Source organism: Gymnodraco acuticeps, unplaced genomic scaffold, assembly GCF_902827175.1.
Source record: "Gymnodraco acuticeps unplaced genomic scaffold, fGymAcu1.1, whole genome shotgun sequence".
NCBI lineage: Eukaryota > Metazoa > Chordata > Actinopteri > Perciformes > Bathydraconidae > Gymnodraco > Gymnodraco acuticeps.
In genome coordinates this window covers 1,446,276-1,466,745 of record NW_022989890.1, presented here as the reverse complement: position 1 = coordinate 1,466,745, position 20,470 = coordinate 1,446,276, and the positions used below count along the sequence as shown (strand labels likewise).

Here is a 20,470-nt window from a genome sequence, read left to right as displayed (position 1 = left end):
ACGGATGGAAATGAGCTCAAAGCTAAAATCCGGCATATTTACGTTTTAAAGCATTATTTGTTTTAAATGTTCATCAATGTGCCTCTTCAAATAAACGATTAAATGAAAAATTCTAGTTTTATCTCGTCTTACACATTTTTTTTGTGTCAATCTAGAACTTCTTCCTGCTCTCCTCTTCCATGGATAAAACGGTGCGATTGTGGCACATATCGAGGAGAGAGTGTCTCTGCTGCTTTCAGCACATTGATTTCGTCACAGCCATTGCTTTCCACCCCAGAGTAAGTCGAGTCACCTTCCCTCATCATAAATCACATCTGTATTTATTATTTTATACAACGCTTTCCTCTTGTTTCCCAGGATGACAGATACTTTTTAAGTGGCTCTCTGGATGGGAAGCTACGACTCTGGAACATTCCTGACAAGAAGGTGGCGCTGTGGAACGAGGTGGACGGCACAACACGCCTCATCACGGCAGCTAACTTCTGCCAAAATGGGAAGTACGCCGTCATCGGCACGTACGATGGCCGATGCATCTTCTATGACACGGAGGTACCGAGCCAAGATACTCTTTCCTGCGAATGCTAACTGCTATATCATCAAAAAACGTTTTGTATTAATTCCCAGTTAAATGCATTTTCTGTTTTCCCCTTCCTTAGCGTCTGAAATACCACACTCAAATTCATGTGAGGTCCACTAGAGGCAGGAACAAAGTAGGACGCAAAATCACCGGCATTGAGCCCCTACCTGGAGAGAACAAGGTAACACGATCTGCACTATAGATACATGTTTCATACAGTATGTATGATGTCCCTATGATTAGGCATTTTAAACAGACCTCTGAAATGACCTCCCCCCTTTGACAGATTTTGGTGACCTCAAACGATTCCCGCATCCGCCTTTATGACCTGAGGGACTTGTCTTTATCCATGAAATACAAAGGTTATGTCAACAGCAGCAGCCAGATCAAGGCCAGCTTCAGGTGAGGATGGCTCTCTTTCCTAGTTTTTAATAAAGGTGTGTGAGAGAGAAACAACTTCTGGAGGGATTTTAGGCTTTGCAGACCATTTACATGCACAAAAACCGGTACCACTTTACAATAAGACTACCCTTATAAAGGATTCATAAAGGGTTTATAATTAGGTAGTAAACACTTTATTAATCATTAAGAACAATTTATAAACCAGTTCTAACATAGTTTGCATACATCAACACAGGCTCACTATTTGGCAAGATGACTAAGCCTTATATTGGCTACTTAGCGAGAATCAACTCAGTGAACAACAGATACCAAGGATGCTGGCTGATGAAGAAGACGAAGTAAGCTAGGCAGCCAATATAAGACTTAGCAGTACAGATAAATGTGGGCTCACTATTTGGCAAGCAACCGGTCACAGGTGCCCTGTTTATCTCATGTCTTATAAAAGCTTATTCATGATTTATAAAGTGTTCACAACCTAATTAATACATGAATTACAAACTATTCGTAAACCCGTTATAAGGATAGTCTTATTGTAAAGTGGTACCCAAAAACCTTTATAACCCCCAAAAGCATATTAGGGCCCCTTTCATTATTTTAAAGGGGACCTATCATGCAAAGTGCACTTTGTGATGTCTTTATACATACATATGTGTCCCCGGTGCGTCGGGGAACTCACGCAGCGTCAGAAAATAAAACCCTCTCTCTTTTCCTCCGTACCCAAATCTTTTAAAAACGGGTGTACAACGAGCGGATACAGATTATATCCGAACTGACGTCAAATCGGCAGCGGACCCACAGAAAATAGCTATCAGAAACAATGCCTGACGTGTTTTGGACGTAATCTCGTCTTTGTTTACATTAGCAAGCCTCGCTAACACTCAGAGCTAACCTGTACTGTAAAGCACATGTGTTTTAAAAAGCAGGAAATATAAAAATAACTCACCTTGTGATAAACCTGCAAGAGAAAAAGCATTTGAGCTCCATACTATTTCAGAAATAATCCTTGACGTGGTTTAAACAGGATGGCGTTTTTGTCACAGCAGAATTTAACTTTATCTCCGGTAGAATTCTAATCAGGCATTAGCTCCGCCTCCTCTTCTTTTCTTTTTTTCAAGCTAAGGACCCAAGATCCGCGTTTCTCTAACAGGGCTGCAAAAGAAGGGTTTGAGCAGTATGTGGGATGGCTACAATGGGTGAACTGTTTGGTATTTTGAAAAAAAAAACGTCACAGACATGTTTTGTATAGGTATGGCCCTACAATATATGTTTCAAATATAGCATGACAGGTCCACTTTAAACTAGCATTACTGAGCAACAGACTCCATGCAAGAGTTGCAGTTGAAAGTAGAGGTGTTGCCTAAATTCTCCTTTTCATGTTTTTTTACTGTCATCTCCAACTGTTAAACATGAACACTGACCTTTTACAGTAAAGCAAATCTGCCCTGCCACCATAAAGCACACTTTGTCTTTGTCATTTTGACTGTGCCTTAATTAACTGTAGGATTGTCTTCCTGCAGTCATGACTACTCCTTTATAGTCAGTGGTTCAGAGGATAAGTACGTGTACATCTGGAGCACTTACCACGACTTGAGCAAATTCACTTCTGTACGACGGGACCGCAATGACTTCTGGGAAGGAATTAAAGGTAACTATGTTGTATGTTAAGCTTGATTTTAATGCAACTACCTGTATAACTTATTGTTCCCTCTTGATTGAACTGACACTAAACCTTGACTTATCTTTCAGCACACAATGCAGTGGTCACCTCAGCAGTTTTTGCACCCCACCCAGGCCTTATTGTTCCGCCAGAACCTGGAGCAGACAAACCAGAAGCAGAGTGTAAGAGCCTGGACTCCACTGACTCTGAAACCATACCCTCAGGTACGTTTCCCTTTACGGGCAGATTTCACAACATCAAGACATTTCGGTACTTTAAATTGAGTGTTGTCCTTTGTAGGAGCCCTAAAGACGGATCACACAGAGGTTCTACTTTCTGCTGACTTCACTGGAGCCATCAAGGTTTTCATCAATGTAAAAAAGTACTGAGCATTGCAGAGGCTGTCAGCTCCTCACACTCAGGCAGACTGCAGGAAATCGCTCCTGAAGACGAAGGAGAGTCTGTCAGGGGCCTTCTGACGTCACCCACTACCTAACGGTTATCGCTCTGTGACAAAGAGCCGTCTGTAGCCTTCTTTCAGGAAAACATGGACCCTAACATAGAAGGGAATAGACTGTACAATACAGAGGAGGTGTGAATCCCGGTCACGTTTCTATTTTTTATCTTGAATACCAAGCAACTGTGAACAGTTCTGCGCTAAGGGAAAAAAGAGCCAGAAATGCCAAGCGTGTGTGTTGTCTGTTCAGAAACATACGTGTTCATTTACAGCTGTGTGGTCCGGATGGAGTATGGCAAGATTAGGTTATTTTGTAACAGTATGGGCACCTTACTAATTTCTTTTGCTCCCACGTTTTAGAAAAGCTAAGTCCTAATGTCAGTCACACATTTACGTGTCTTAAAGAGATGTAACCATTTGTCTGAAGCAAGGTGGTTTGAAATGATTTGTGCCTAAATCTAGATCACTTTTCTAAATTAAACTTCTAAATCTTATTTCTGTAATTTATCGAACATTTTAGCAGATGACAGCAAATCTACGGTACATGAAATCAGTATACGGCTATTATTGATTTGGGCTGGGTATCTTTAAAAATGGTCAAGAACAATATTGGCTCTTAAAGACGTTTTGATATATTTTTTTCCAATGAAAGCACATGTCATTATTAATGTTACTGTAAATTCAGTGTAACATTGCATACTTGCTGCTTTTGTAAACGGAACCAAATAATGCTCTATTCATTTACTCAAGTCCACACAAACTAGAGGAATGCGTGTTGACGACATATTTTACATAAAAAAATTACCAGTAAAAGTAGTTGATACCTGGCCCTACAAATCATCTCCTCCACACACACGTTGTATCAACATCCGTGATTTATTTAGTGTCAGAACTCTGCAGCAACATTTCAGCTTATCATTTTAAAAACAAACATTAAAACAAAAATATATAATTAGTTACAGTGTTCAAACTTCATCATACAAAAAAAAGAGTGCAGAGTCTTGCATGGAGAGTGAGTTGGGACCAAAAGAGCGGACATGTTCGTCTGTTTTAAAGAGCGCTGTGTAACCCATGGATACCAGCAGGGCAATGGATGAGAGTCAGTGTTTGCTCTTCTTTGCTTTCTTATGGGAGCGATGTGGCGACCGCGACCTGGACTTCCTGGTCTTCCGGTCTGGAGATGGTGATCGGGAACGCTTGGACCATTTGGGAGACCTTGTCCTGTTTAAAAAGGATTGAAAGTTAACAGACTGACAAGAAAGAAAGACGTTATGGATGAATGCATTGGCTCCACAAATAAATGTCTTGGCACTTGCTTTAAAGGAGAGATGCTCCTCGACTTTCGGGCGTGGTCGTCTGGATCTCGACTCCTTCCTCGTCTCCTGACGCCCTCTACACTTCGTTTGCTCCGATCTCTGTCCCTCCTGTCATCCTTCGACCTGTCTTTGGGCTTTGATGTCAGTCTCTCGTTTTTGTCTTCATCTTTTTCAAACTCCTATAGTAGACACGGTGAAACATCCCAATGAAGTCAGATAAAAGGCTTTTATTGTTTTTGTCTGTTGAGATGCAAAATACGACAACTGGCTTGTAATCAATTACTAATTCAACTAAAACATAGTGCAGGTTCTCCACAAGGGGGAGCTGTTTAGTTTGTGCGACCCATTTAACACATGCTCACCCACACCTACAGAAATGAAAGATATCAGCATTAACACTTACAGGCAGGGTAACAGTTTTTTCAAGCAGTGTAACTGAAATACTACAACCTCAAAAGTATTTGTATATCAAATACTCACCCTGGGTTAACTATAATTCATAACAAAAACTAATCACAAAAAATGTAGAAAATTATTTTTGAATTGAGGGAAATGGTGGCCTTATTTAAAAGAAAAGATATTTTGAAACATTTTCCAAGAGTTTTAACTGGAAATGCGTGAGCGGAAATGCATGTGTTTTGTAAGTAGTGAGCATTCTTCTGGGAGATGAAACTTTTTGAAGATGTTTGTTGATTAAGTTTTGCTGTTGATCAAAGCCCCAATTTACCCTTTTTCAAGAATAATTTTCTGTATTTTTGGGTACATGCAATGATATAAATGTGTTCTTCAAAATACCACAGGGTTAGTAATTGAAAATGGGTATTTTGTGGGTAAAATATTCAGAAACTACTCAAAAGAATCGGTTTATAGTAAAAAAACTTGGAAAACACATTAGGACACAAACAGCAGCTGAAGCTAGACGCTCCCTCTCAGTTGGTGCAGATCTAAAATGGCTTGCTACCTGGCTTTGCAGTTTCACTTTGGGCGTGTCTGTAACACTGTTTTTTTTACCGTGCCAACTGACTAATTTCACAGTCTAATTTTAATGTACTAATAGCAAGCACTTTTGTAAATGTTGCCCCATGCTGTTCCTGATTAAAGAAATGTTTCTATTACACATCAGTCATGGTTTTTATTTTTGCTTAAGAGACTATTAAATGAAGCTCAGCGCAAGTTCTTTCAAGAAGACTCGTTCCCACGCTCTCATTCACAATTATCCCTCACTCACTCGCCCCTTTTCTCAATAAAGCAAAGGCGCAACTTACCCCAGCTAAACCAATCGGCTGCATCTTATTCCTCACAGCACACCTGGCAAAACGTTTAAATCTGCTCTTTCTCTCCTCTGACAGCATCGTTCAGGAGAATTGATGCAACCCTCCTCCACCTCCAGTTTTTCAGATCCAAGGCAGGATAGCCCAGAAGAACCAGTCTAGACCCCGGGGGGTTTCTCTTTCTAGTCGGCTTCTCCTCCCCCTTAATCACAGTATGATGGGGTCTAATCTCCAAAACGCTATTGTGCATACGGCTATAAAAATGTTATCAACTACAAACTAAGTCTCTCCAGATTGAACTGAAGAATAGAGTTCACCTTCTGAAGCAGTTTGTTCCTGTAGTGCTCCACCTGCTGCTGTATGCTCATTCCCGACTTCCTCTGCCTCTTTCCACACTCGAGCTCATCTTGGATCTTCATTACCTTCACCTGTGGCAAGACACATCCAATCAGTTCTGTATATTTATTTACCACCATTTCACATATTGTCACACGGTTGAAGATGCTACTGTAGGGAGGCAAACAACTATGGAGTCAAATGCAGACTGTAAAGCTATTGCATATGACAATACAACTATGGTTCGACTTTTTATATTGAATAAGTAATGATAAATAATAATCATAAGAAAGATGACATGCTCATGTTCAGGTTGGTATTTGTATTGTGCGCCTCTATTGTGGCAAAAAGCATAATAGGGCCTCTTTAATAGCGTCTTCTATTCAAAATTAAACATTTCTGACAGGAGATGTTTGTAACATGGCATAAAGTGTGAGCTCGAGCAGTGGTTCCCAACCTTTATTCCCAAGCGCCCCCCCAAATGACTCCTGTTGGGGGGGCGCAACAGCGGTAATTAAAGTTTCAAAGTGCTACAACTACTGTCACAAACTGGATGAATGTGAAGTATTTTGTTAAAGGAGGATGAAAGCGTAATTAAGGAGCACTATTGGAGTGACTTTGATGGTTATTGGACTCAGGATTAATTCATTTGGATTCCCGCTGTATGAAGAAATTAAAGGACGGCGGAAGTGGATTCACAAAGGGATTAAACTGTTTAAAACGCATGCTCAAAGTAAGCCGGATTTTGCCGATGTGTTTATGTGGATTCAAAAGTCGTAAATAATCTACAAAATGGAGGAGACCGATCTGATCGGAGCAACTGTGACAAATAATCCAACTGAAACCGGCATGGACAATGACTGTTTTAAAAATGGGCTTATCCAGACAAGCCCGGTTTGGACACTTAACGCGCAGAAGAAACATTTATATTAAAGAAAGAATTATACATTTCTGTCTTTTTATGCCTATAATAGCTACTAACTTGAATTTGTATTCAAATTAATTAATCAATTATTTTTTATATTTTATTGTAATCTAGAGACAAGGCTTTTAGTGGCAATCATGTATTGCGTTACAATTATATGTAAAAAAATAGGTTGGGAACCACTGAGCTAGAGGAAGTGGGGGAAGAATGGGTCTAACCACAGGAAATGATTAAAGAGGGCAAATACATTTTTTTATACAAACGCTAATACTGTATTCCTCTCATGAATTAATTAATTCATGAATGTGGACTTACCTCCAGCTCTCTCAACCGTTTCCTTTTGCTCTCGGACATTTGAAAACTTTTGAGGGAGCTCTGGAAATATGCATTGTCATATTTGGACGAACCGCCGCCGTCATCACTGCTGTCGCTCTCAGAGTCGTCATCACCATCCTGCGAGTTGGCACTGTCACCAGGAGGGGAGGGAGAATTATTCATTTTTAAACCGGGTTTGTGTAATATGTGTAATATACGTAGATGTAGCCAGATGCAACGATGCGAACCACAGGAACCTTACCTTACTTTCACTTCATTCGCACTGGTTTTCTCCACCACCATGTCCCACTTGGACCCAAGCATGACTAAGAAAGAAAGGAGTAAAGTAAGCAGGAAAACAGAGGGCAGGATTGATATGATAAGCATATATTGACCTGTGTTACCTTGGGAAAATGTTCCGGAGTCAACCGTCTTCTCCCATTTCGACAAAGGCACGCCGGAGAGAGGAACACTGCCCTCCTCCACTGAGGAAAAAAAGAGACAGCTGGGTCAGGACAGCTATTTAATGAAGTTGATGACTTTATAATTCCCTGTTGGAAAATCCTGTGCTTGCATCCCACTGCAGCTACAGACAACAAGCCATGGATTGATCGTGTATTGATCTTAGACACTTGAGAGATCATTGATAACGGGAACAGGAGACGGTGGACTTCTGGTTAAGAGACGTGCTTTTGATTTGTGGTGGACTCACATGGCATGCCATCAATGTCGTCAATGGCAACTCCCAAGGGGACACCGTCAATGTCGTCAACAGGGACCCCGTCCAGAGGGTCCCAGCCTAAGGGGCAGCCGTCGAGGTCATCCACAGGCGCTCTGAGAGGCAACCCGTCTATGAGCGCGTTGTCCAATGGCGCGCCATCGAGATAAGAGGATACTTCCTGCGAGGAGACAGATAAGTGCACATCAGGGCTGCAACTAACGATTACTTTCAGTATAGATTTATCTGCCAATGATTGTGTTGATTAATCACTGAGTGTAGACAATGGGATCAATGAGTATATAAATATTCAGCTCACCTCCACCACTGGCTCCATCGTCTCCTCTACAGCTTTGGCGAAGCCCAGAAAGATGTTTTGAAGGTGGATTAGAAACGGCTCGGGGTATATGGTCCAGTCCTCCCATGCTCTAAAACAACACGAGACCTTTTGCTGCGGGGATAGGGAGGAAAAGGGTTTTTATGTTGTTCTGTTTTAAGTTTAAATGTGAGGCAAATGAAACACGTGATTACCTTAAACTGCTCTGCCTGCAGCCTGGCCTGTATGTTTTTATGCGCTGCATTAAGGTCTCCAAATATTTGTGTAAGCTTTGTTTCAAAACTGAAAAAAAAACAGAGGCAGAGACACGTTAGACTGTCACATGAAGAAGAAATACAAAATAAAACAAGTGTTAAGGCTGATTTAGGGTAAACATCTCTTACTATTTACGATAATATGATGCACCGGGCACTTTGGCACATGAGTTGTGCAAGATGTCTGACACGAGATAGATTCTGGCAATCTGTGGGAATGAGGATGAAGAAAACTGATGTGAGTAACACACTTTACTAACACATTCAGTGACATTTCGATTACACAAGGGAGGCAAACTAGCCTTCTTCTGAGGGGGCGTCTGAAGCAAGGAGAAAGACTGAGTGATGTGTCCCACGACTTCCTCTGCTGCGTCTGCCCTCTGAAGACAGAACTGCATGGTATTGGCGATATCTTCTCTGTTGGGAGTGAGCTCTTTTAGCAAAGTCTCCAACCTCTGCCTGTGCCTGAATCGTAAAGAATAACAAAGGATTACATTCAATTCAACTTAAGTCATGCACGTATGGAGATGTCATTATGCCTGCACTTACTCTGCTCTGAGCTGCCCTTTCTTCACCTCTTCCTCAGGGGGAGCTTCCTCCTCTGCCTCGGCACTATCTTCACCGGTCTGAGAGTAGTTGTTCAGGATAGGGGGTCTCCACATGGAGCCCCCCCGAAACATACGAAAATCTGCGGTCCTCCATTCTGTCGGGGTCTGTCCCTGTGGAGAAGATAAATGTCAGAAACCTAGAAACTCACATATAAAAACACCCGTAATTTCATTTTCATGGAGTAAAAGCTTGTGTTTCAAATCAGAATAGCTATTTCCCATAAAATGAGATTACCATTTAAATGATTGAACAGTTTGAAGTTCTCCCAGATAAATCTTTTAGAAACAAGGCTAAGGAATACAAAAACATACCTGGAGGATGGAGAATAGTTTCCAGCGATAGTACACATGATTCTGGCTTTTGTTTTCAAAAAGGAACCTGAGAAAATGAAAAAACAGCAAATTAAGATTTATACCCTTTAAAATAACATTTTAGACCAAGTGCAGCAAAACACTCACCTGTAGTCTGGATTGTTTTTCTCTTTGTTCATGATAACAGCTTCAAACACAGGGCCTTCACGCACCACAAACTCTATCATCCTGTGAATGAGGAATAATAGATTCCTGTGGGGGAAATAAGAGGGCATCAGACCGGGGTGTGCACTCAGTTAAAACATGAAATCTCCTCTCTACACTCAAACAGTGTCGTTCGATGTCATAGCATTCACTATTTTACAAGACGACAGCCTGTGGGACATTCAGCTGTAGAACATGGTTCATATTGTTCATAGTTATATTTCAAGGTGATAACGCAATCATTTTTACTAGACATCTAGAGGACTACAAAAAAATATGAGACATATGAGAGTCATAATCAACATTTTAATATTGGCCATTTTACCTTGATTGTTGAGAGGATTCCTACAAAATCACATTGCAATTTTGTGGCCATTTTCTATATTCAGTATGTAATAAAACTGTCTCAACTTCAAAATTCATACACGGTTGCCGTTTAGTTGGACGTAGGATATTTTCTTGAGATGCAAGGGTCTCAAAATGTATACTTGACAATTCAGAATCAGGGTGAAAACATTCTTGGCTGCAGTTATGAAAAAAAAGTTACTGTGTTGGTGCTTTAAGCCTGAGAGTATGTTCATGCAGTGTTACCTGATTATTTGTAACATTGCAATTAAGTCTTCTTCTTATTATTCAGTACTATACACAGTATCTTAAATCAGAACTTTGTTTGATTTATGGCACTAGCATGAATCTGCATTGTGAGTTAACATTACATCTATCTGCCTTCTAGCTGTATCCGTCTGCAGTGTCTCAGCCTACCAATGGGAAAGCCAGGGATCAAAGTTGTTCGTAAACTAAAAGACATCAACACTATGACTGGAACAACATGAATAATCTGAGGTAATTGAGCACTAGACTAAAAGAAAAAATGAAGTGGCTATAAAAACATACTAAGTGCATTTACTGTAGGTAAATCTGAGGCCTTTGGGACCTTTGGCTTCAACAACAAAAGCCCTCAAGTCTTTAGTTGCGGATTACAAAATGTCCACTGATGTTTTGCTATGCAACAAGACCTGGGGTTGTTAACCATGTTCTATCGTGAGATTTTTTTTACAGCTCTTCGGACTGGAACTTCCTTCCTGACACAATCTGTAAGGGTCCTGTAACACTGTTAGAACAGCTGATCGGTCGTAGAAAGAAGAGTGTCTGTACCTTTCTGTCGGGATAACCACTTTGACTACGGCTTCGGACAGAGTCTGTTTGTGAAGTCAAACGGTGAAAGTATTAAAAAGTGAGTACTCGCACAGATGAAACACTGCAGGATACATACAGCATAGAAAACGACGATAGCATTCATAGTCGGTGAAATGTCTGTGAAAATGTAAGCTGATTTATCTCACAGTCAAACAGATTAATTTGAATTAGGGCTTTTCTATACACCTGCATCGTGTGATATGGCACTTCTCGGACAGTGGGATTAACTAGATGAATAAACAAACATGCAACATAAAAATTGTTCCCAACTTTTAATAATTAATGATGAGAAATTACAGATTAGTTTCCAAGACATTGAGAAATGACACTGAATGATAAAGCAGGGCAGTTGTAAAAGCTTGTATTTTAATGTAGTATTAAAGATGGAGTCTGTGATTCTAATCAATTAGCTTAGTGGCATTTACAAGAAAAATGACTTAAATATGAGCGCCTGTACTGCTTAGTGAAACACACATTACTGAAATAAAACATGCAGACACCCGGGAGAACAAAGAGATGTTTACCTTGTCCATCTCTCCTTTGGACATGCCCAGCGGCTTGGTGAAGTCGTTGCGGAAGCGGTCCCTCGGCTGAGCGTTGAAAGGCAGACCAGATGGGGGGGGCGGCGTGGCCCTCACCCCCACCGGTGTGTAGAGAGGCTGAGGTGGAATACGAGCTGGTTTACCCCATCCCAGCTTCATTTCAAACCCCATAATGACTTTACCTACAAATCAAAACATAATCAGTCGGAGTGGAACAGGACGGCATGATAAAAGCTACGGGGGAAAGGTTATTATCTGCCAGTGCAGCCTGTAAATCAAACCTATTTTTACCATCGAGTGAAGCCAAGGCTCTCTCTGCATCTTTGCGGGTCATGTAAGCCACGAAGGCTCTGTTGGAGGTCCTGCAGCGCTCCTCGTCTGTTCGGGGCCACATTATCTTCACACTGGCCAGAGGACCATACTTACCGAACTCTTTGCAGAGAATTTCCTCGTTCATCTGAAAGAACAGAACAATGTAATGGTGAGAAAAGTAAATGTATCAATGCTGAGCCAATCAAAGTCAGTGCGCTACTTTACCTTTGGGCTAATGCAGCCGATGTAGAGGTTAGTGGTGGTTGGCACTGTTAGGTCATCATATAATACTGTAGGGAAAAAGCTGAGGTTAGCATGTTTTTAGATAATTTTTTTCCACTTATAAAACTCTTGTATTTTAAGAGGGCTCTTACCCGATCGTCCAGATAATGGTATATCCAGATTTCCTCCACATCCTCCTCCTCCCCCCCCATCAGGGTCATTGGTCTTCTTTTTATGTCTCTCCTCACGCTCTTCTTGGATTCTGCATTTTTTCAAATGTCACAATAAGTTTAGGTATGGCAAAAATGTATCAACTTATCGGAAAAAACGTTGAATAAGACTTACAGTTTAAGCTCTTCTTTGAAGAGTTCAAGATTACTCTTCTTCTTTTCGTCTGACTTTCTTTTTTGTGTCTGTTAATCAAAAAAGGGAGCCACTGTGATTATCATATCACAACTGGCTGCTTGTACAATTGCACTTAAAAGTTTGAGGTGTTGAAATAATGTAAAAAGTAAGTTTACATCCATACATAATCCAGTAAATGATTCTATAACATGAACATCAATGCAACAACTTACAGCCTTTTTGCTCTCAGCAGATGATACATGCTGGGGAAAGGGGACAAAATTCGAAGCAGGTCGATAAAGCTCACTTTTCTTGACCTCGGTTGCCTTCTCCTCTGCAAAAATAAAACAAAGCAATCTCTGAACATGGACTCTCCAACAAGTGTGCAAACTATAATTCATTCAATTTTGTTGGTCAGCAGGATATCCGAGAAGCTTCCTGTATAATTAGGACAGATTGGACTTGAACACTTGAAACTAGTGATTGAGACCATAAACTCGCAAGGTAATCAAGTTAGATGTCTGTCAGACAATCAGACATGTTTTAAAGGTCCCATGTCATGCTTTTCCGGTTATTACCCGTCCCCTTGTGTGTTATGAAGGTTTTTATGCATGTAAACGGTCTGCAGAGTCACAAACCCTCAAAGTACACCCTGTAGCGAGTAAAACTCTAACACAGAAAATACCTGTCTGCTGCCCCAGAACGCCTCGTTGGAGATTTTTCTTTTTCCATTGTTGTCTTTCTGGGTACAGTGACGTGCTGTGATGCCCCTGTGGGTTCATCAGTGGAGAGGGTGTGGCTGTCCTGTCTTGGCTGCATTGATTGCAGTGATTGCATTAACTCAGGGCACCTGGGTCTGGTGCTCTGCAGCTATTTTAAAGCCTCTCTGCTCCTGTCTGCTCTCGCTCTGTTTTCCTGCAGGCACCCGGCTCTGATGAGTATAACCAATGTGTTGAATTGACCAGTGTTGTGCAAATAAACACCTTTACCTACCCGTTGACATGTTGTGTCTCCTTTTTGTTGTGGCCTTTTGAGCCAGGTCGCAACAAATGGGGGCTCGTCCAACGGGTTATTTAGTTAAAAAGTTTGTGTAGTGCTCATTGAGCAGCTGATTCATTGTTGTGGTCCAGCTGTGTGCTGGCTCTGCGCTGCTATTTGGGGGACACATCATGTCTTTTGGGTTTCAGGATGCTTTAGTGTTTGACATGGCATCAGGTTTTGTGTGCCAATCAGAAGGTAAGATATTGCTGTTGGTTACGCTTTTGTAAAAGAGATTTTCCCCGCTAGGCTTAAGTGGCGTTTCCCCTTGGGTTCCGTCTGTTTGTTTTTTTTCATAGTGTTGTGGCGACGTGGTTGGTGTCAGCTGTTTTCGGACAGCTGTCTCGGGGGCACATCCGCGTGATTTCTTGGTGTTACCTGCGTGCAGGTCGCTCCATAAATCCGCCGGGTTCCAGTGCGTAATTACCCGCCGCAAGCCACATGAAGACTAGGTGAGATTAGGAAGATTTTGGTAAGGCAGTTAGGGGGGGAATTCTCTGTTGGGTTTTGTCTTTTCGCCCAGGCGTGTTGACAGTTGAGTACTTTGCTTTCTGATTGGGTATAGGCAATATATTATGGCTTCTTTGTCAGCGTTTGTGGATGCGCCCTCAGTATCTTTCTTGGATGGTTGCCAGAAGGCGCAGTTGATCGAAATAGCAGAGCATTATGAAATTGCTGTTGTAGGGAGCAAGCGGAAACATGACATTAAAGCTGTCATCGTGTCATCTTTGTTTGAGCGGGGAGTGTTACAGAAGAGTGAGTCTGGTGTGGCAGGGGTCGGGCCAGTAGTGGTTCAGACAGCTGGTTTGACATTCGAACAGCAAAAGGAGCTTTTGGCCATGCAGTTTAATCAGGAGAGATTGCAGTTGAAGTTGAAGTTGGCAGGAGAAGTTGCAGTTGGAGATGAGGGGTCAGCAGCAGGAGGTAGAGAAGCGTTTAGAGGTGGAGAAGGTGCTGGAGGTGGAAAAGATGAAATGTGAGGTGGAACATGCTAGATTACGGCTGATGGGAGAGGGCAAGTTTTCTCCAGGGGAGGATGGTGGTGCTAGGTTAGCATCAGGCAGTGGCGATATAATTTCTTACTTGCGATTAGTGCCAAAGTTCAATGAGCGTGACCCGGACATTTTTTTCACTCTATTTGAACACATAGCAGAGGCAAGAAACTGGTCAGATTTGGACAGAGTGCTGTTACTTCAGTGTGTACTCACTGGGCGAGCACAGGAAGCCTATTCAGCTATTTGTGGCGAAAATACTTTGGACTATGATAGAGTAAAATCAGCGGTGTTGAAATCTTACGAACTGGTTCCTGAAGCGTATCGTCAAAGGTTTCAGAAGTGGGGTCAAGGGAGATAAGCAGACACATGTGGAGTTTATCCGTGATTTAACTTCTCATTTTCAGCGGTAGTGCGCGGCAGCAAGGTTGCAAGTTTTGACGGTCTTTGTGAGCTCATTGTCTTGGAACAATTTAAAAACATTCTCCCTCAGCGTGTGGCCACGTATGTGAATGAACAGAAACCTCCCACCGCGTTTAGAGCTGCTGAATTAGCGGACGATTTTGTGTTGACACATAAGGGCAGTTTTGCGGAGAAATATTCTAGGGGTGATGGAAACGTGGAGAAGACAATGGAGATGCCCGTGCGAAAGTTTTCACCAGGCTCCTCCCGTAGATTTGCAGGTACAGGGCGACCCGAGGGGCCAAAGTGGACCAATGTCACTATTGCAAAGGTGGGAGTCATTGGAAGGAGCAGTGTCCATTGCTGGAAACGAAGGGGAAGCCTCGTTTGTCACCACATGCTCCAGCCATGTGTTGTTCTGCCGTGGTGGATAAAAAACCGTTGGGTGTAGGCTCGGGCATGGTGCCTGATAAGAAGCCGGTTTGTGCCGACCCGGATGCGGGTTCTGGTTTTTGAGCCGTTCATCACGGAAGCGGTAGTATCAGTGGTCGGTAGTGACAAATATGTGCCGATTAAGGTGTTGCGTGATACAGCGGCTAGATACTCATTCATTGTTGAGTCAGTGTTGCCTTTTTCGTCAGAGACAGAAACGGGGGATTTTGTGCTGATGAGGGGCATGGAGATGGGCTTGATCCCTGTGCCACGGCATACAATAGTGCTGGATTGCGAACTGGTGCGGGGAGTTGTGTCTATCGGGGTGCGTCCCGCGTTGCCACTCGATGGGATACATATGATTTTGGGCAACGATCTCGCTGGTAGTGCTGTGTGGGCTGGTGTGCCACCGCCTGTGGTGGTTTCCAGGCTGGTGGCATCTGGGGAGCCAGATGAGAGTGGTTTGCAGTTTCCAAGTGTGTTTCCAGTTTGTGCGGTGACACGTGCACAGAGCCATAAAATGTCTGCTGACCCACATGTTTCGGAGTGTAGCAAAAGTAATGTAGTACATGTGGTCTCACTGCCTGATCTCCCTTCGTCGGTGTCAAAGGAGGACTGGGTCAGGAGTCAGAGGGACGATTCATCTCTTTCTGCTCTGTGGACTGAAGTGTTGCCGGCAGAGAAGGTCAGAGACATAGCCCAGGGTTACTTTGTTCAGGGGGACTTGCTGGTGCGTAAGTGGGTGCCCTGTGTTGGTGATGCTGTGGGGGGAGGCAATTTTTCAGGTGGTGGTGCCGAGTAGCTTTCGTGATGTGATATTGCAAACTGCGCATGATAGTGGGGGACATTTGGGGATAAAAAAAACCTATGACCGTGTCCTACGCTATTTTTTTTTCTGGCCTCGGTTAAAGCGCGATGTTGCAAGTTATATTAAAGCATGCCACATATGTCAGTTCACTGGTAAACCAAGTCAGGTGGTGAAGCCTGCACCCCTCAGTCCCATTCCAGCCCTTGGTCAACCTTTTGAGCATTTGATCATAGATTGTGTGGGGCCGTTGCCTCCTTCTAAGTCCGGTTGTGCGTACATGCTTACTATAATGTGCCAGACTACAAGGTATCCTGCAGCGTTTCCCTTACGCTCCATTTCAGTGAAGCCAGTAGTTAGGGCTTTAACCCAGTTCATCTCCACATTTGGGATCCCACGTGTGATTCAAAGCGACCAGGGTACCAACTTTACTTCCCATATATTCAAACAGATTCTACAGCAGCTGGGGGTCAGGCATAACCGTGCGTCGGCTTACCATGCCCAAAGCCAGGGGGCGCTAGAGCGGTTTCATCAAACATTGAAGTCCATGCTGCGTGCTTATTGTATGGAAATGGGGAAGGATTGGGAGGAGGGACTTCCATGGCTCATGTTGGCGTCCAGGGAAGTCGTTCAGGAAAGTACAGGGTTCAGCCCTAATGATTTGGTCTTTGGGCATAAGGTGCGTGGGGTGTTATCTGTTCTCCAGGATGGTTTGGTTGAGGGTGAGCCACCTAAAAATTTAGTGGACTATATACAGGGCTTTCGTCATCACCTGTATGTAGCGGTGGAAATGGCAAGGAAAAATTTAGCTGGTGCTCAGGCTAATATGAAGAGACTCTATGACCGTAAAGCCGAGTATCGTGAATTCAGCCCAGGGGATCAGGTGTTGGCTTTGATGCCACTGCAGGTTTCACCATTCAAAGCCAAGTTTGCTGGCCCGTACACTGTTGAGAGTAAAGTGTCAGATCAAAATTACCTGATTGCTACTCCAAATCGGAGGAAGTTGTCTCAACTGTGTCACGTCAACCTCCTGAAACCGTACTATGTTCGTGATACCGTTGGGGATAGCTTCATGGTTAAAAGTTGGGTGTGGGCCCCATAATGATGGTTGATTCTGTGCTTTCAGATCGAGGGTTGGCTGAGGAGTGTGATGTTAAGGCACCAGATGAACCTGTTATGTCTGGTAGGCTGAGGAATTCGGAGTCGTTATGCCAATTGGATCGCTTGTTGAGTCACTTACCGGCAGCACAGAGAGATGAATTGGCGGCTTTAATCGGGAAGTTTGTGGTACTGTTCGGCGATACGCCATCGCGCACAACTCTCGTGGAGCATGATATCGACGTGGGGGACAGTCCTCCAATTAAGCAGCGATTTTACCGTTGTCCTGCAGTCCTATAGTTTGGACATTCGGCACATTAAGGGGAAGGACAACGTTGTGGCGGATGCTCTCTCTCGTGCCCCGGTGGGGTAGGGAGTCTCTCTGGCTCTGGATATTTGGTGTTGTTTCGGGGATCCCTTTGGGGCCTCGGTCTTAAGGGGGGGGCTGTGATGCCCCTGTGGGTTCATCAGTGGAGAGGGTGTGGCTGTCCTGTCTTGGCTGCATTGATTGCAGTGATTGCATTAACTCAGGGCACCTGGGTCTGGTGCTCTGCAGCTATTTTAAAGCCTCTCTGCTCCTGTCTGCTCTCGCTCTGTTTTCCTGCAGGCACCCGGCTCTGATGAGTATAACCAATGTGTTGAATTGACCAGTGTTGTGCAAATAAACACCTTTACCTACCCGTTGACATGTTGTGTCTCCTTTTTGTTGTGGCCTTTTGAGCCAGGTCGCAACACGTGCACATACCCAAATGGACCAATCCATGGAGCCATTACGTTAAGTCTGTGGATTGGTCAATTTGTGTGTGAGCACACACACTGACTCACAGCCAGGCTGCGAGTGTGTGTGCTCGGGCTGGTTTCGGGCTGGGTTTCGCTGTGTCTCGCAGACGGCCAATGGGCTCACAGGGAGGGGGGGGGTCAGGAGCTCCAACAAGCCGTTTAGGACAGAGAGTGAATACACATACTATACAGAGATGCTGTATGAGAAACCAATGTGAGTTTGGAAAATTGCACAGTATAAATCTATTTTAGTAGACCTCAACAATGGAATTATGATCAGTAGAAATGGCCATGACATGGGGCCTTTAAACTAAAAGTGATAGTGGACTACTGACTACAGGTCCCCAAAGTAGATACGTTTATTTAACCTTTCAAAAAAAGATATGGGCCCTGAAAAAGTCAGCATGATATTCTTTAATTGCTACTTTCAGGTATCTTAATGCTAGATCGAATAGTCAGGAACTCCTACTGTGTGCTAACCTTTAGTTGCATTCACGATTCCCCCATGGACAAACGTTTTCCCTCCACCTTTCTTGTTGCTTTCAAACGAAGCCAAGAATTCTTCAAAAACCTCTGCTGCTTTTTCTTCCTCCTGGAAACGTTACATACACAAAACATCATTTCCGTCCAATGGTTCACAGTTTATCAAGTTAAATATGAAATAATCGTTGAATACAATGCCTTTTCACAGGCAATATGTGTATCCTCAAAATACGAAATAGGGCTAATTAGTTAAACAATTTATCCAAATTTGATTACTATGCAACATAATGTGGACAAGTGCAATATTTCAGACACAGGAGGCGCATTATACGTTGTCCTGGCCGGCAATTTGTATTGTACGAATTACATTATACTTTGCTTGGTAAAATGTTCACAAATTGATTTTAATTGATTTATTTCCAATGAAAAAAGGATGATTCCCTCTTATTATATCGCAACTGCAATCCTATCACATTTGTAATATCAAAATAATCGCAATTTTTTAGAATTTTTTCCCAGATCGTTTAGCCCTGCTACGAAAAGCTCTATGCCTAAATCAGATCCAAAATCACAAGATCCCGATCGTCTTTACCTTTTTCTTGAGCTCCTTTTGTTCTTTCTTTGAGAGTGTTTTGATCGGAGTGACAGGTTTTCCCTTTCTATCAGCCATGCTTACCCTGGAAAAAATAACAATATGAAGAACAAATGAATACAATCATGAAGTAATTAATTGATAGGATTTCAAAATGACTAACACTGCTGACAAACTTACAAATCTCTATTAGATCTCTGACAAAATCCCCTTACCTATTTGTATTAACAGCCTGGCTTTTGGTAGTTAGAAGTAGGGCTTTAATTCATTGAAATGACTCTAATCCTGTTATCTTTATCCTTGTCTCAAAGATGAAGGACATCTTCTATGATTATGTGCACAAACTGTTCATCACTTTCAGGGTCAGTGGAGAGTCCGGCAGTGGCTCAGTCAGTAGGGGATTGGACTGTGAGCTGTAGGGTTGCTGGTTCAAGTCCCCGACCAGACCTAAAAATGAAGTGTGGACTGCTACTTGGAGAGGTCCCAGTTCACCTCCTGCCCTGCCGTGGTGCCCTTGAGCAAGGCACCGGACATCCCCCTTCCCCCCTCACTCCCAATGCTCCCCGGGCGCTGTGCAATAGCTGCTCCTAGTACTAGACTCCTGGTACTAGGATGGGTTAAAAGCTGAGAACACATGTCACAGTGTGTGCTCTGCACGTGTGACCCTTAAAGAGGGTCTCATCCCTCCCAATATTATTAAACGGCACAAAGTGTGTTTTGTTTACTTATGTGTATCATGATGTATTTATGGTCAGATAAAAGATACAAGTCATGTGTAATGAAAATAAGCAAGAGGAGTTACCAAAACTACAACTTCACACATTTGAACACAAAGCTATATCTAGCAGTATGCAGACCACATGCACACTGCAAGCTGTATAACATATCACAACACTTTCACAACAAGTGAGCTGCAAGCAAGCACATTGAATTCAGTATATACATACAGCTACCTGGTTCAACGTAATAACACCATTCAACAAATGCTCGAGATGTCCTCTCATGCAGAGGTAAAGCACACGTTATTTTTGGTCGGTTTTTAGCTCAAACGGTGTTTAAAAGGCCTGGACTGACTATGAGCTATCACTTTGCTAACGTTAGCTACACCACTGTTTAGCTTAGCTCACTGTCTCTGGACTCAAGTGACATGATAAGCTAACCCACCGTTAACGTTTGCATGCTGAATACAGGTTATGTATCTTCGTCGAGAATTATCCTGATAATATCACGACCCATACAGATGCAGAAATCTTTATCTTAACATCTGCTAACTGTGGATGTCGTGCAGCTTCTCTGAGCTAACGCTTGCTAACATAACACAGTCTAATATTGTCTTCTGTTACGCCACAAAGCACCGACTCTCCGTACACATTGCATGCACATAGCTTAATATAGCTTAGCTAAAACAGTAACTTACAATGTGTGTCATGCTATTGCTTCACCATTTTTGGCTTGCGACGACTATTTCTATCACAACATGAAGCAGTGGAGAGACATCCGGCTGGAGCTGAGTGAGGAGGAGTCGGACGCTGCTCGGTACT

General features: G+C 42.9%; 2 protein-coding genes across 5 annotated transcripts in view; one reads left to right on the top strand and one right to left on the bottom strand.

Annotated features, from left to right (window-relative positions):
- wdr44 (WD repeat domain 44) overlaps nt 1-5,524 on the top strand; it is an 18,007-nt gene extending 12,483 nt beyond the window's left edge. The window contains exons 14-20 of one of the 2 annotated variants that reach the window (XM_034200090.1): nt 156-278; nt 358-549; nt 657-758; nt 864-979; nt 2,497-2,624; nt 2,726-2,860; nt 2,937-5,524. In XM_034200090.1, coding sequence (XP_034055981.1) covers nt 156-278; nt 358-549; nt 657-758; nt 864-979; nt 2,497-2,624; nt 2,726-2,860; nt 2,937-3,025 — 885 coding nt within the window. In that variant the 3' untranslated portion in view covers nt 3,026-5,524. Of the gene's footprint in view, nt 1-155; nt 279-357; nt 550-656; nt 759-863; nt 980-2,496; nt 2,625-2,725 lie in introns of both variants that reach the window. The other variant, XM_034200081.1, reaches the window with a different exon arrangement.
- zgc:163098 (uncharacterized protein LOC100037380 homolog) lies at nt 3,951-20,470 on the bottom strand. Of its 3 annotated transcripts, none has more exons than XM_034200098.1 (24): nt 20,347-20,470; nt 18,930-19,014; nt 18,335-18,446; nt 12,541-12,641; nt 12,308-12,375; nt 12,115-12,224; nt 11,966-12,030; nt 11,720-11,885; nt 11,411-11,610; nt 10,845-10,888; nt 9,633-9,737; nt 9,486-9,552; nt 9,115-9,284; nt 8,868-9,030; nt 8,695-8,774; nt 8,506-8,593; nt 8,294-8,425; nt 7,969-8,155; nt 7,661-7,741; nt 7,519-7,582; nt 7,257-7,407; nt 5,998-6,108; nt 4,410-4,588; nt 3,951-4,314 (listed from the first exon to the last, which is right to left on the bottom strand). In XM_034200098.1, the coding sequence occupies exons 2-24, from the start codon at nt 19,005-19,007 to the stop codon at nt 4,194-4,196; spliced, it is 2,643 nt and encodes an 880-aa protein (XP_034055989.1). In that variant the 5' UTR covers nt 19,008-19,014; nt 20,347-20,470; the 3' UTR covers nt 3,951-4,193. The 3 variants fall into 3 exon arrangements, with proteins under 3 accessions (XP_034055989.1, XP_034056001.1, XP_034055992.1); XM_034200110.1 differs by having other exon boundaries at nt 20,372-20,390; XM_034200101.1 differs by lacking the exon at nt 20,347-20,470 and adding an exon at nt 20,094-20,277.